The sequence below is a fragment of the Aptenodytes patagonicus genome, chromosome 6, assembly GCF_965638725.1.
Source record: "Aptenodytes patagonicus chromosome 6, bAptPat1.pri.cur, whole genome shotgun sequence".
NCBI lineage: Eukaryota > Metazoa > Chordata > Aves > Sphenisciformes > Spheniscidae > Aptenodytes > Aptenodytes patagonicus.
The window spans coordinates 9,232,681-9,249,714 of NC_134954.1; the positions used below are offsets into that span (position 1 = coordinate 9,232,681).

General features: G+C 42.8%; 1 protein-coding gene across 14 annotated transcripts in view; it reads right to left on the reverse strand.

Moving 5' to 3' along the window:
- DLG1 (discs large MAGUK scaffold protein 1) overlaps positions 1-11,854 on the reverse strand; it is a 173,380-nt gene extending 161,526 nt beyond the window's left edge. For 8 of the 14 annotated variants that reach the window (XM_076341033.1, XM_076341031.1, XM_076341029.1 and 5 more), the window contains exons 1-2: positions 11,764-11,853; positions 11,320-11,451 (exon numbers count right to left, since the gene is read on the reverse strand). In XM_076341033.1, coding sequence (XP_076197148.1) covers positions 11,320-11,451; positions 11,764-11,782 — 151 coding nt within the window. In that variant the 5' untranslated portion in view covers positions 11,783-11,853. Of the gene's footprint in view, positions 1-11,319; positions 11,452-11,763 lie in introns of all 14 variants that reach the window. The other 6 variants (XM_076341040.1, XM_076341046.1, XM_076341035.1 and 3 more) reach the window with 2 other exon arrangements.
- Positions 11,855-17,034: the final 5,180 nt, after the last annotated feature.

Sequence of the window (17,034 nt, forward strand, 5' to 3'; positions counted from 1 at the left end):
CACTCTTAAAGCAAACAGGAAAGAGTTATCTACTGAATATAAATTGAAACCCAAATCGACTTCACAAGGGAGTTCCAGGTTCACTTAAAACCACAACCCAGTAATTAACAGAACAGCAGAAGCAAACAAATTCTTACATCTCCTAAATTAAGTATATTTGATGGCACTTCAAGAACTTACATCAATTCTGTCTAGAGGATCTGCCTCCGAGGACAAGGATTCCAACCAGCAACATGACACCATTCCTTCAGATAGATTTCTTCCCTGCTCCTTAGAAATCAGACATAAGGCCTCTGCTTGCCATTTCTACTGGTATGCGGAGTGTCTGATACTTTTTGCTATATATTCAGAGAGTACACTTGCAATCAGGATAACTTAAGATCAGTGCACATTCTAAAAATCTCATTGTCAAGCCAAACTCTCCACATACACCTTTCCTACAGAAAAGGACATGTAATTTTAGTGAAGTCAGCTAGTAAAATAAAGCTGAGCAGAATTACTCTCTGCATTCACTTATGCATGAATCTTTTGTTAACTGAAACTTTGCAAGTCAAAGATGGGACACCTATGGTTGCATCTTCTTAAGAGAACGGTGTAACCCCATAAACAAGGTGTTGACATTGCTTGTAACAGGCCACGGGCCTCATGTTAAGCTAATAACCAGGCCTCTGCACTTGTCTTGGCCTGCCTGGGGCTTTGTTTTAGCTTGTCCAACTCTAACGGCAATTATCTAAAGACCAGGTGACCTATCTAATTTGTATATCTTTTACTTCGCTTCAGACAATTGTGTGATGTGACACCTGTTTTTATAAATACTTATATATCAAATACACACAGCTTATACATAAATAATATTTAAATATATACATTTGCATATAAGTGTTACATATATTGCATATATATTATATATAAATATATGTAAAACCAATAGGTGTTACATCACACAATTGTCTGAAGCCAAGTGAAAGCTATACATAAGTACACGCACACACACAGATTGTATATACAAATAAGAGAGAGTGTGTGCGTATTTCTGTAACTAATAGATCTCAGTAACAAGTAGTTATTCTGTAGGGGCTGAATTACCTACGACCCCAGAATAAAAAGCAGCATAGAGGAGCACAAGCATAGAATGACAGCAGAGGCCTTGAAAATAAAGGCACAGGATGGTATCAGAGGCCTCAAGGCTATAAACAACTCACCAACTGCTAATTACTGGTCAGAGGACACCAACCTTGAGAACTGGGCAAAAACAGTTTGGGGGAATAACGGAACAAAGAACAAGCATCCAGCATATGTAAAACACATCGTATATACAAGAAGTTCAAATGTAACATGGAACTGCAAAGTAATGAAGAAAGAACGAAGCACAGAGTATGTTAGCAAACAAAAAAAACCTCAAGAAAACACAACAGTGAGGAGGAAGAAACCATCAATACCGTACAACTCCATGGGTTCCCTGTACCACTCAGTGTCCCATTCCCCATTCTTCCCTGCCCATATTTTAACATGTTTTGGCTTTCTAACAAGTATTAAGCAACTCACTGTAATTTTTTACATGATCTTGTTCTTTAGGTTTCTGATATTGGACCTTTAATGTTATGGTATAGAGGGAGTCACTAAAATTTCATTGGCATTTACTACTTATTAGAAGTATTTTTTTTTTTTAAATTAAAAGCAGTCCTTTGATGATCACTGTAACCTACTGTTTTTAGGCTTTGCATTTTTACGCTTTAAGCATCTTGACCATTTGTGGGTTATAGGTGGTTTTTCTTAAATGCCTGGAAATTCCACGTTAGCTTAACATTTCATGGACTAAAACATTGACACATTTACTACAACAGACTGCACTGGACACTGCGTGTAAAACAGTGAACTGTTGCCCTTACACCATACACTACACAAAGTTGTAAACTGCTACCACAATACACATGAAGTTAACAACCACATTTGTATATGCGGTATTAATTGTATGCTCATTTGCAGATTTTCAGTTTTTATGTATTTAACAGCTTTGTGCATGGGCAAGAGTTAATTTAGGAAGTTCATGTTTGTTTTCTGTTTGCTCATTTTTTTATAAACTTTAAATTCCTATTCTGCATTCTAAAAAGCAAAGGGGAAGGGTCACTTCCCTCGACCTGGGCAATACTTTGTCTAATGCAGCCCAGGATACTATTCGTCGCCTTTGCCGCAAGGGCACGCTGCTTGCTCATGTTCAACTTGGTGTCCACCAGGACCCCCAGGTCCTTTTCTGCATAACTTCTTTCCAGCTGGGTGGCCCCCAGCATATATTGGTACACGGGATTGTTCCTTCCCAAGTGCTGGACTTTGCACTTTTCCTTGTTGAACTCCATGAGGTTCCTGCCAGCCCATTTCTCCAGCCTGTCGAGGTCCCTCTGCACTGCAGCATGACCAGGATTTATGTGCTCCAGCTATATAGTTAATTCTGCACTGACATCGATGAGGTATTCCTTTCCGATAGATGTTCAACAGCAGAACAAACCGATTTCAGCCAATGTCAAAGTTAGCAAGTCAGAAAACCACTAGATATGTTTGCATCAACATACAGACTTTACAGCACAAAGCATTTCAATACCAGCTTTGCTCAGGAGAACCTTTCAGTGCAACCATGCTCCCTCAGGCTTGCAAGAAACCAAGGAGCTTATGAATTCTTTCAGAAATTGACTTAGTTCAGTTTAGTATTTCACTTGAAGATCCATCCTTGTGAGCAATTCCTTTGTCATCTCTCATTGGACTGCCTCTTCTCAGGCATCCCTCATCCAAATACGGCACATGCAAATGCCTGTTTTTTCCATATGTGGGTAACTTCATAAACAAACAGGTCTTAAGAATTTGACTACCTGTACATTATCCAGGAAGAGGTGTCATCCCATTACAAATTAAGTACTTCCCTAATTCTGGGGGGGGGGCAGACAGGGTAGGAAAGACATCTTTCTTTCTTCGGGCTTCCTGCCAAAGCACCTGAAGCACTGAAAACTTAAGTCTTAAAACTACTAGAAAGGAAAACAAAGGTCAACATGTTATTTCAGTTCGGGGCAATTTGAGATGTATGGCATCTGCCAAATTCTTAGCAGCCCTATATAATGAATGTATAGGCAAAATGTAAGTAGAGTCATGATTGCTGTCAGAACAGGCAAAAGAGTCTGCCAATGCTACAGACTTTCATTCTTCAGTTGTAAAGCAACTCCTACTAATTCTAAGGAAGTCTCAATCCTGCATGCTTACTTTACCTGCTATATCAAGCTAAGAATATCCATTTAACAAGTAAACCAAGGCTTGAAAAGTATATGATTAGTGATCATCAAGAAAATATAAACACGAAGAAAAGCTTCATATCCATTTACCAAGCCAATGACCAGAGTCAACTAAGTATTCTCTTTGTGTATTCATTGGTTGTGTTGTGTCATGGTGAGTGCGTCTGGTCAAAAATAAATGTTTGCATTCATACTATGAAAAGTGAAAACCTGCCTCATCACAACCCATGTAAAGCCCCCTTCAGGGCTGGTTGTTTTGGGTTTTTCTTTTTTCCTTCTTTAAAAACCTACACCAAGTACTGCTGTGCACACAATCAAGACTTCTCAAAATTGGAAGTTGCAAGTTGCAGTGCAACTTTCTCACCACATGTGTCCTGTTCTACAAGATCCTTTGCTACAAGCTGCAGCATCCAACTACACATCCTCAGCCCTTCTACTTGTTTCAGTAACTCTGTCCCACCCTTTAAACCTCCCTTCTGCACACACTTCTTTGCTTAATTCAAATTCCAGGAGATGCTATTTTCCACTTCTAACATAAATGCTCCTTAATTTGCGCTCAGCTGAAACCGCCCTCATCTAACCTCAGATCTAGCTGTTTGCTTTTATTCCTCCAGCTGCTTTTTACAGTCAGACATATTCAACTCCTTGCCAGCCTGTCCACTTACACTTTCCAAACTGTTCATTCATACTTTCCTCTTTGCTTACTAATCACTCCTTCACCGCATCTTCACATTTTCTCTTTCCAATTTTCCTTCAGAAACCCACAGGGTCTTCTCCTCTACGTTCAGAACTGAGGTAGGAAAAATTTAACAAAATTAAAGTTGTCATCACACAGCCAAAAATTGGCATAACAATCTTCTGCTGTCCAAACTCTTTTCCATTTAATACCACCTCATGCGCACCTAGTCATCCACCTAAGCCTAAAAAAAAAAACACAAAAAAAACAAACTAAAAATGAACTCCCAGTTATCCATCCTCTCCACATCTCTCAACCCCAGTTGCAAATCAGCAGCCAATGTAACAATGTACTTATTTTCTTAAAAGGATGTATTTACTACTGTCTTTAGTGGTAACAAAAACCTGTCAGGGACAAAGGCAGTGTTACTATTAAGTCTTATTTGTAGGATGTCCCCTAAATAGTGTCAGTACAGGACTGAGTAGTTTTCTCTCCAGACAAATGCGTTCAAAAAAAAAAATCAAACTATTTTTGGTATGAGTTCACTCAACACTCCAAGTTGAGCTTTCATGCAGGTGCATAGTTCTGCTTAGAGGAGACAGCACAAGCAGTGGTTTCTTCTACCAACAGTAAGCTCATAGACTCCAAGGTAATTACCTGACACTGGTGGCAACACAAGGATGGGTGGCACCCCATACTAGCATCTCCACCAGCAGTAACATTTGTACCTTTCCTGCAGCCAAGTTCTAACACAAGTTTCTGAAAACAGGACTCAAATTTGCAATGCTTTTGCAATTTGTCCACAAGTTTTCCTTATTGCACCTCTGTCTTAGGCTGACCTTTTAATTTCAAGCCAAAATAACCCAGCTTTTTTGAGGACACGGCTGGCAAGATATTTGCACATGACAAGATTCCTATAAAAGCTTTACCAAAGAGCTCTAGAGCCTCCCCTAATTTGGAGAAGGAACATGAAGCTAAGGATGTTATTCTAGTATCAGCCCTACACCTTCTATGGTCTCTTAACATTCTTGCAAATTTGGCCTAGTTATAATTCAGGAAGCCATCTGCGCAAGGAGACTACTAGTCACCTGCTAGAGTTGAGTTTCTTTGAAGGTTCACTCCACCTGCACCAAAACAAGCACCATCCCCTCAAAACACAGGCAACCAGATGCACAGGAGGCACATGGCATTCTAGCTGCAGAGCCGAGCAAGATGTTCTGCCCTTGCTGCTGGGATCACCACAGGAGCAGGCCTAAGATCAAGACCAAATATCCTCTCTTGTGCTTTCCCCCTACCCTCTACACTGTACCCAAGCACTCAAGCAAATGTTGAGGGAGATTAGGAGCAAAGCCAGGTACACAGCAGCATGGGAGGAGACAGGCATCAGAACTAGGGAACACAGGTGAAAGAACAAAGGAAAGAAAGTGAAGCAAGAACAGGACAGAAGTTAAACTTTCCCAGAACCTGGAAACTATACCAGTTATTCCCAACTTCTACTTTCTTTTCAGCCCCAGACAAACAGCAGATTATTGACAAAGTTTTCTTGTCTTACCTTTTAATGGTAACCCTGTGAAGAGAATACTGTAATTGATAAATTCTACAGTGCAGCTATTCAACACTGAATAACCACAAGGATAATCTTTTGCCACAATACTATTTATCTGCATACCAGTAGCTACTCAACTTACACTACTTTTACTTGCTATTTTAGGCTACCAAAAGCAGCACCTAATCCCAAAAATTCAGTACATTGCACTGTCACACACACACGTGTAATACAGCATGGAAAACCCTTAAAAAAGCAAGCACACAACTAACCCAAAACTTTCTACGCTACCGAACTACATTACATACATACAAAACAATAAGTAGTTCTTTAAAAAGGAGGAGCAATGAGACTGTTTCACTCATTGTTAGGTTCCTTGAAGAGGAAGACATGAAGTTCTTCCAAAAACTGGGACATTCTGAAGCAATGACAAACTACATGGCAGAAAGCATACTAACAATGACTGAGTTAACACTCTAATCATCTGGACACCAACTAAAATGTTTTCTCCTCCCTCCATCTGGATAAAGAAAAATACATGAAAATAATCAAGTACTTAACTACCTTTGAAGACACAACCCTAGGTCAAATCTCTCTGAGCAACTTTTGCCTAAGTTTCAGGAGACCTTAGTAAGCATAACCATAGTATATCCTTAGGTAACTTGTCTGAAAAGCAGACAAACACCTCAAAGTTGCAAGAATTATATCCATGGATGTTTTGGCCTCAAATATGAGCAAAGATGTTGTATTATGGAAGTTGCAATCTAAGGAAAAAGTCACAGAAATGCAGCAAGGGTAAGATTTCAGTGTGAAAATACCCTATTTAGCATCTACAACAATTTCAGTAGTATCCGATATAACAGAAGATCCAATTCTCTCTGAACTTTCCTCTAATAAAAGAGAAAACAAAACAATATTCACTATCTAACCAGCTCCTCAACTTAACTGCCAAGAATTTCTGGATTCTTAATATAAATATTATTCAGCTGAGTCTGAAGAACTGGTACTAGGGCTTCAGTAACATTTAGAAAATGGGAAGCAGTTCACAAAGTAGCCTTCCTCAAGTTAACTGAAGAGCAGTCTTACACAATGACACATACCCACAACTAAAATTCTGGGGCCTGAGCTGATTTGAAAAGTTAACTGTGTCATCATGCCATATGCTCTATTAGCTAACTATATCACTGAAATAAAAGCTGATACTGAAGTTTCCCTGAGAGCAAGTACTTTTGCTTTCAGTTATGAAGAAGAGCTTCTGCTTTAACTGTGTTTGATTTTAATTTAGCAGGCAAGGACAGAAAATACTTCCATGCTGGATAATTGAGAGGGAGCTAAAAACACAAGAATATCTACAGAGATGCCACACACAGCTCAGAGAACTAGGGCCGCATGCCATCTAGAAGAAATGTGGTCAATCCATTCCGAAGGGTACTAACTTTGAGGAGTGCTGACCCAATCCAGCCTAATTCAGTCTAAGATCTAGGGTTGTTTCCCTAATTCAGTTCAGAAAGCCAGTGTGGACAGAGCTGAGAAACACGCAGAGTACTCCCAGAAGTTTCAGCCCCGGTCAGACTGCTGATAAATCTGAACAAAGAGTTTATCTTAATGCAACCATCAATTTTACAAAAATTTCAGAGACAGGACTTCTTTCTCTGGTGTGTAATAACATATTAACAGTATTTTTAATATATTCTGTGCAATTCATAAAGCTCATGAATCCAACCAATGGTTAAAAAACTTTAATGATTAGCGGGGGGAGCTGTTCTTTGGTTCAGTAAGGATTACTGAAACCACTACATTTTTTTTCTTCAAAATTTCCCACACTGGATATTTAGTGTTAGGAATAGCCAACGCGTAAGCACAATTCTCAAGGCAGACCTTCATGCAAAAGGACTCCAAGTGAAATAAATTAGACAGCTTACACATCAACCTCCCCTAGTCAAATTTGCCATTTTATACCAAAAAGTCTTTATACACGTAGCTATAAAATAACATATAAAAAACAAAAAAAACCACTTAAGACGGACAAGGCAAGAACGAAGACAAGAAAGGCAGCACAGCCAACTCATTGCCAGGGTATGTAGAGTCTCTTTTCAAATACCCTTTTTCTGACACCTGTGCAAATGGAGTTAGTTATTGTCAGGAAAAGGAATATTTTTAAAGTAGTAAACTACTTCATATTTCTAGCTACAACTAGTAATATTTTTAATTTTAGAAGAACTATTTCAATATGGTTGACATTTTAAAATTGTATTAATTACACAGAAAGATTCTGTGTATAAACAGAAGTCTGCTTCACATGTTTTTCCCTCAGAAGCGTTAAGACTTATGCATGCAAGTGTTCCTCCTCTTATATTTTCAAAAAGATAAATACATCATATCTGTACCTCTATAAGAACCTGCACCTTCTCAAGAAGGTAAAAAAGTGCCTAAATTAGAAGCAGAACTTATCTGCAGAATTATTACCTCGCTATTTGAAGATAAATATAAAATTCTTTAACAAAGTGAAATTAAGTCTATCCCATGCCTCCATATGTGGATATCTTACTTTGGTCTCTTAATAAAGTGACACACCTTACCAATTCTCAGGATATCAATAACAAGCTATTTTAACTACAACCAAGAAATCACAAGCTAGAAAAGATACCACACAATTCTGAGACTGTACAGTAAGAAATTTACTTAAAACCAACACTATTCTCAAGCTGATTTTAATTACAGGCAATTGGTATCCATTTAAAGTACTAGACATCACTATACTTGGCTGGTTGAAGCAACAGCAATGTGAAATACCATATTACAGAAGAAATAGAAAATTAAAAAATGGGCTTTTCACAGACTGTTCTAAGGAGGTCACATTTGGTTACCAATTTTGTTACTAATTTTAAGTTCTTACAGTTATTTCACTTAAAATACAACACTGTTGCAATAATGCCAGTTTCATAACACTGGTTGTTCACACTGACTAGTTACCGCTCTAATTCAAATCATTTAAAGCCATAATATTTAAGAACCAGGTCAAGTTTATAGATTGCTGAACTACAGTTTTATTGATAGAATTAAAAGGAGAGGACAACATAAAAAAAGGCTCAAATGAGAAAATAATACCATTTATTCTTCAGCATCCAAATGGAAATTCACCAAAAAAACCCAACCTTTAATTCCTTCATGTGTATCTAAATATATGAAATATTGATAAAATGTGTAGTTTTCAGCAATATTTAATTTCCCCCATTATAAACCTAAAGATACATTTCTGTGCATAATGTCTATTTTTTGCTTGAAAGAACAGCATTTGATTGCCAAGTTAAAAATTATACTAAAAGAGATACATGAAGTTGACAGCAGATCCTGACTGCAGCCTTCACAAATATTCTCACCTATCATGGACAGGCAGGTCTTGGATATAGTGCAGTAACTTGGCAGAAAAAGCAGAAAATAAATGGATGAAGTTTTTTTTCTTTTTTAGTATTATTTAAAAAAAAAACCAAACAGAAACTAAAAGTAGCACGCTTTCTGGAAGAAGTATCTATATGAGAAATAACTTGGTAGTTGAGCTTGAAACTTTCTGGCAGAACAGCAAAGGCTATTTAAGTTGGGGACACATCACAACTCCTCTAAAAGGCACGCTTAAAAATCTGCTATAAAGTAATGTGAACCTGCAGCACAACTGACTACTTCATCCAGCCTGCTCCCAAATCTTCAGGGAAAGAGGACAGGCAGGAGCAGACTCAAGGTCTTCCCAGTAACTGCAGCCATCTTCCAGATAGCATCTTTTCCAGGGAGTCCCCCCCACTCTTTAACCCCATCATGCAGTCGTCACACCATAAAAAGATGTTTCCAGGAAAACAAAAGCCAGGAGCAGCCTGCCACGAACAAGAACTCCCCTGACGTACTTCCATGAAAAGGAGCAGGTGAAAGGAGAAAGACTCAAGTCGACAGCTTAAATTGCTTGGAAAGTACTAGCCTTCTGTGTTACCACCTTTCAGACAAATAGTTTGGGAACATACGCATATACTCTGTAATAAATAATCATACAGTGAACCAGTAAATGCAAAGTTAATGCAACACACCCAAGAAACAAGACACCTATTGTGCACGCACAGATGAATTGAACTTGACAAAAACTAGGATCATATGGTTGCAATGTACAACTTCTTACAAGACTAGAAAACAGGCCATGCAGCCCACCCAGGCAACAACACATTCCTGTTTTCTGCTCTTGCAGAACGAAGCCAGCGGACATGAGGTTGCCTGCTGTTTCAAGTTTACTATTACTAGGTGTAGAGTTATTAAAACAGTGAAGATCCGTATGCAGATATGAGAAGAAACTATGTCTTGCAGGTTAGAATATCAAAGGCTAATAGATCGCTGTCTTATTCAATGAAGGGGAGAAAACGGAGTACTGCATGGATCTTCAACACACACATACACACACCCAGAACAAGAAAAATGGTAGTCAACACTGAAATTCACCAGGTGAAAATAAAAAACGCAACTGCAGTACATTAAGCGTCTGACATAAGACTTCAACATTCTGATCCACAAATGAGTGAATCCTGTTCATACATGTCCCACAAAGATTACGTCTAGCTTTTCATCATGGAGTTGGTTAGCATCAACTGAGTATTGCAGAGAAATGCAGAGTTCCTGTAAGTAAAAGATTTCTGTAACTGACCTATTTTCACAACTACCTTTCATGAACTTACATGATTAAAAAAAAAAAAAAACAGAACAAGATTACTATCTTCTGAAAACCTACGTAAATACTCCAGAAGAAAACATTCCACATGCAGCAATGCTTGTTTATGCTTTGCCTGTCCTTGTGTTTCCACCACAATATAGATTCAAAAAAGCTGCGGTACTATGAAGTAAGATGTACACCTCTGTGACACTAACCATGCAGTAAGCCAAATAACAAATTTAGCTACAGTGTTTGTTATTAGTACAATTCAGACATAGGTTACTTTGTTAAAAGACAAGGATGCAGAACTTTAGAAATTTTACTCTTGTAGGTAAACCAACAAAACCCTTTCATTCATTAGTTGGCATAAAGATAGTGACAATCAATCAAGGAGAAACCACATCTCACTGCTTCCCTGCATTAGTTTCCAAATAAAGTCAGGATTCTGCAGGTTGTATTTATGCTCAATTTTTTTTCCAGACAGACATGCAGAAAATTCAAAGTTACATGTAAGTAGTTCAACAAGATTTATGGGAACATTTTAAGTGAAGCACTACAAATACTCTAAACTAAGAATTAGTAGTGTTTTCGCTACACTTTAATGTGCAACAAACAAAGCAGAAAAGATCACTGTAGTATTCCCTGAAGCATTAGAGATTTCTTCTCATTTACTTTAAGTTAACTTTGCACTTCAGATATATACTTTGTGATGTTTTTAGAGATTCTTCAGCAGGAAGATTTGCCTGAATCATACCTTAGGTTAAAACCATTTCAACTCATTCATTAACCTGCTACATATGGACTCACAAAAAAAAAAAATTACTCTTTAGAAATTGTTCAGGTGAATAAAGATATGTGGAAAAACAGTCTACATAAAGTAATCTACAATAACATGTCACAGAAGAAAAAACTGCACCACAGCTTGAAGCAGTTTGGGCCAGTCAAAAACCTCAAATAAAGTAAGTATATGAAACAAGTGAACTGTTGATCTGTAACAGCACGTGTGTTACTATGCAAAACAAAAACACAATGACAAAAAGCACATGGCTTCTATCGTAAGGGCAAATTAGCTTTTCTTAACACAGCATAAGCAAGAACCGACCGGCTTGAACGCAAAGTGAGAGAAGTCAGCCTTTACCTATCAAAGCCTGGAAAAGGTTACTTTGGAAGATGCTGATGACGCGCTCTATGGAGTTTCGCAGCTGCCGGTCCTCCGCCTGGCTCAGTTTGGAGCGGTATTCCTCCAGGAGGCGCAGGGCTCGCTGGGTATCTGCAAGCGGAGACCAGACGCACCGGTGACCCCGGCGCACCAGGTAGGAGGACCGGGGATGCACACGCCGGGGACGCAACAAGCCTCCGCGCTCGGGACCGCCCCAGCCCAGCCCGGCAGCTGCTTCTTTGTTCGCAGCTGGGAGAGCGCGGGCGGGACCGTGCCCCTCGACGGGCTACGCACCGCCCGCAGCCCGCGGACCGGCGGCTCCCGGCAGCCGCCCCTCCTCGCCCGTCCCGCCGCCGCCCGCCGCAGCAGCTGTCAGGCAGCGACTCCGGCAGCTGCCGGGGCCACTCGGCGTGCGGCGCTCACCTTGCTTCCTGACGGGCATGGCGCTCCGGGGCCGCGGCGCTCCCCCGGCGGCCGGGGCTCCGCCTCACAAACTTTGAGCCCGAGTCGGGGCGGCGCGGCGGGGGCGGCGGCGCGGCTCCCCCTGCCGGCCGGGCGCGGGGAGGGGGCGGCGGCCGCCCCGCCTGACCGACCGACCCACCCGCACACCCGCCGGCCGGCCGGCGAGCAAGCGGCTCCGCTCGGGGCTCCCGCCGGCGCCCGCCGCGGCGCCTCCGCGAGGGACGGGATGGGATGGGACAAGCCGGACCGGACGGCGCGGTACAGCGCGGGCGGGCCGGGCCGGTGCCGGGGCGGACAGGGCTGGGGCGCTCGCGCCGCCCGCCGCCTCCCGCTCGCACTGCTCGGAAATTCCAAACTTTCCAGCCAAAATGGCGGCCTGGAGGCTGTGGGGAGCGCGCCCCCCCCACCACGTGACCGGGCCCGGCGGCCGCCCAATCAGGACTCCGCTCGGCGCGGGGCCGGTACCTAGTCGGCGGGGCGGGGGGGGAGGAGGCAAGGTGAGCGCTCGCCGCCCGCCTTAAAGGGGCCGGCGCGCGGCGGCCTGGCCCCGCCCAGGCCCGCGGCACGGGGCTGCGGTCCCCGGGACGCGTCCCGCCCGCACGGCCCCTCAGGGCGCCTGAAAGCTCCCGCTGTGTCCCAGCGGGGCCCGGGGCGGCGCCGGGGAGCGGAGCGCCCGCCGCGAGAAGGCGAGAGGCTGGGTCCGCTCCCCGGCGCCGAGGCCCCCCGCGGGCCCGGCTCCCCGTTCCGCCCAGCCCCTCCGTGGCGGGCAGACTGCGGCCGGCGGCGTCGTGCTCGCTCCCGCCGGCCGAGGCGGCGCGGCCTCGGCCGGCGGGAACGGGACCGGGACGGTCCCCCCGACGGAACTCGTCCTCGAGCAGTCCCCGGCGCTGATAGCCGCCGACCCGCTGCGGGCGTGAGGCGCTCCTCGGTGCGGCGGAGCCCCTCTCCCGGGTGCACCGCTGGTGACGGCCGGCGTGTGCTCTGGGAGGGCGGGACGGCTACAGGTGTGCCGCCAAAGTTACTTGGCGGTATCGGTTATCCCCCTTTAGCTGCCGTTTACCAAACGTGTGTGCAGCTGGCAGGAGTTAGCGGGCAAAAATGGACTAAATAACTGTGTTGGCACGGATACCGTAGGAGTCCCAGGCATGGATCAGCTCCTGTTGTGCTGCCTACTGTAAAAATACACAGCTGGAGACGTTCCTTGCTCCAGGAAGCTGATAGCCGAATTCCGTGACAAGAGGTCATGGGATGGGCAGGGGAACACAGATACCTTACAGACGTTACCGGCCCACACAACGAGCAACACACGGAGCGCTGGCATCCACCTGTTGCTGGTTTTTTCCTTCAGTCATCCTGGCGAAGAACAGCATGGGAAAGGGAGGAAGGGCTTATTTGAAGGAGGATAAAGAAATAGCTTTGCTGTGGTTAACAGAGGACATAAGGACATCATGGGAGAAAGCATGAAAAGCCTTGCTTATTTGAAAATTTAAGAAATGGTCTGTATAGGCTAACATCATGGACCGATCAGAATCATGAAAGCTACTTTCTCAAAACTGGCATGGAAATGGTAACGAGGTGCATTCAAAGGCAATAGAAACAGCTTGCTTTTTTGCGTGGCAGCAAAGAGGAAACAGAGCATAGAAATGGGTGACTTGGATAGAAACATGCGTGAGGTAAATGACCTTTGCAGCATATTATAGATGCCCATTAAAGGGAAAATGTGTATTAAAACTGGTGAATTTAGGGGAACTCAAATGCTTGTACAGAGGGGGAATGTTACTTATTTCTCAATCAGATCGATGATCAACCAGAACCTCAGACCTGAAATACTTCAAACTCTCTATGTACGTGCATATGAGAGGCAGAGAGAGACTTGAAAGTTCAAAGCAAATCCTGCTGATGTGATTTTTTTGATCCAAGTTTGCATCTCCATTTATACTTTTTTCATTTAGACGCAACTAAAAATGTACAAGAGCTTATCCCAGGTACCTAAAAAGAATCTCCTGGGCAAATCTTGCAAATTAGAAGTCTAAAAATCAGGACTAGATTTGGCTGTGGCAAAGTCCTAATCTTAAAGAAAACTTACACTGCAACAAATCTAACCCAGATCTAGAAAAGGCCACTCTCCTCTCTCCCCCCCCCCCCCCCCCAGTACTCCTATGTTTTGTACTTAGATTTGCACCAGGAGTTTCTCTTCCTCCCACAGCTATGCACTGTGAAATTGTTCACATACCTCATTGAAGAAAACAGAATATACATTTAGTGCTAACTGACACGCATTTCCCATTTCCTCCTTTCTAGCTGTGTTTTCATACTTTCAGAATTTTGGCACTAACTGGTACCAGTTCATATATTTTGAAATGAAAGCATGCTAAGAAGGAACATTGGCAGAAGCCTCCATCATCTGGCCTCATCAGTTTTCACTGTTTACAACAGCAATAAATGTAGTCTAAAGGGGCCATAGTCCTGTTGATGTCAGAGGAATATATATACAGAAGGAGAGGAAGAACAGCCTAAATTTAGCTAGCAGAAAGGAGACATCTGCAGCAGTTAGTCTGGTTTTGCTAACTGTCAAAAAAGTATTATTACAAAGCAAAAGAAAATTTTTTGCAATCAAAGGAACCACCATAAAGAAACTACTTTTTCATAAACAGGATTTGATGTTTCCAAGGCTTTTTTATTTTAAATAAGAGATAATCCTATTACATACGGTCATTGTGCTGGGGATAGAGAAATAATCCCATATATAACACCCTGAGACAGCATTTCTCACTTGTTACTAATGCTCCAGGAAAAAAAAAGAAAACATCAAAGAAGAGGTCAGGATGACGGATCAGCAAGCCAGGAAGCAATTAGGTAAGCCTTATTGTACCTCAGAGAGTGGTGTTGGTTCCTGGCACTTCTGTTTCAGTTCTAGGAGTGTATTTGTTGATTGGAAGTGTTTGAACCAGAAAGCACAGCGTTAAACTTCAGTATATAAAGTGGTTTTGAAATTCCAGCACATATAGAAAATATCCCGTGAACAGAAAATGGCATTTTTACTAGCACATTGCAGTAAGAGTCAGTGTTGCAAAACTGTCATGTATTACACATCGTCTTTTTTGGGCTCCAGTTTTCAGGAAATTGTGTAGTTCCCTTGGAGGTGGGGGAAAACTGTTTATGAACCAGAGCATCGTTTCTGCCACAGCTTAAGCAGTATCATTTAAATCAAACCATTATAGGCAGCATACAGAAAAGATTGTACTTAAATTGACCACTGGTGTGGTCAGCATACAAGTCAGCATTATGCTGCACTCAACAGGTCCTGGCTGTGCTCCAGAATGACCCTTGGCGTAGGAACTCCAGAACAATTATACCAAGCAGCAGCATGTCACCGCTGTAGGCCTCTTGGCCCCGGAAGCGGCTGAGGATCTGACTGACAGTGCCCTCTCCCTGCCTTCAGATCTCACTGTTAAAATCCCTTCCTTTGTGACCACTGCCAGCAGCCTGCGTGGGACCTTCGGTCTGGGACCATACGTCTGGTAGGGACAGGTGGCTTGCTACAACACATGGATTGCTCTGCCTGTTCAAGGAGATGGTGCTTAGGGGGGATGTGCGATATGGGAGCAGGCAGCTGTTGACAGCAAGGAGGCCAGCACAGCACAAGCGTGTTGCTCAGATGTGGAGAAACTTCCGTAACAGCCACCTGATCCTAGCCCATGCCATTCATGCACACAGGGAAAAGCAGGCCCTGTGCGAGAGGCTAATAGAGACAATGCTTTCCCATTTTGAGACACTACATCAGGGCTCGTTGGCAGCTGCCTGCTCTGAAAATGATCACAGTAGCGACCCCTGCCAGGGATTTGTACCTGATCATACACCAGCTCCCACCTCCTCAGGAAGGCCAGCTGCCACTTTGAAAACACCTCTTTATGCTCTAGAAATGTCACCTGTACGGCTGGCACCCCACCGCAGGGAACGTGAACGCTGTCAGGCTCTTGCGTCTTGCAGCAGTCACGCTTTGGCCACCGGCAGAGCAACGTGCCATGGAGGGGTCTAACTTCACGCCAGCTACCTGGTGGATCCCACGAGTCCCACTGGACCAAGTTGACAACCACGTGGACTGCTCAAAATGGCAATATAAGCAGATGTGTTGTAGCTGGCACCCCACTCAGTAACTGGAGAGGTACGACGAACTCAGAGCAGGGGACTTCAAGAAACATTCACTAGATCCACACATAACACACCAATCAACACAGCAACAACCATTTGAAAACCAGGACAAAAAGGACAGTGGACATCACCACATTGCAAGAATTTACAGTTACCAGTATGGCCAAGAAAATACAACAGTAATGAGCTCAGACAAAGTCCGTTACAGCAGAAGGTGGGGTAGACTAACTCAGTAAATACTGGTACATGTATTCATATTCATTTCAAGTTGGACACTGGTGTATAAGGTGGCATATTGCTAGAATCAATAACATTAACTTTAGCAAAAAGAATTGCTGCCTGTTGAAGACTAATGACTAAAACTCGAGAGTTTTTTATATTTGGCTTACTAATAAAAGAAAACACAACAACAAGAAAATTAATCCTTTCTATCTTATGTTTCTTATCTGTTTAATGCCCAAAGTCACCATATAGTATAGCAGTCACCATATAGCATACAGAGCAGATGATTTCCCTTTTTCATACAGAACTGGGAATTGTTACTCATAAAAGGATCTCTGACAGCTGCAGAAAAGCTTTCACTTCACTTCCCCTGCAAACTCAATGCAATGCTTCACAGCTAGCTGGGGAAGCAATGAAACTAATGAAGCCTAATTTCTCCTGGATAATAAGGAATGAAGCCTGAGTGAAGTTAGCTTGTTCATTATGCCTCCGCTCATCTGGGTTCTCTGATATCATGTGCCGCAGCCTTACCTTCCAGGAGCTGTCTTTTCAGGAGTGTGCCTTTTCTTTATCATCTGTAATTTTGTGGGTTGTAAGAGATGCAAACAACTTCTTACAGAAGCATTCCGCATGGCATGGTAGCACGTCTTTTTTCTGCAAGAGCTACTACATATAGCTAATTTTCATGAGGCTACTAAAGATTAAAGCTACTCTTTTCATTATATTGTGCAGTTCTTGTGTCACACAACCCAGTGAGTTGCGTGTCTGTCATATATACTGTTAACAGTCAAAATACCAGCTCACTCTTTTCTATCATCTTTGTTCTTGTGGGTAAAATAAGTTGCTGCCTATCACGCA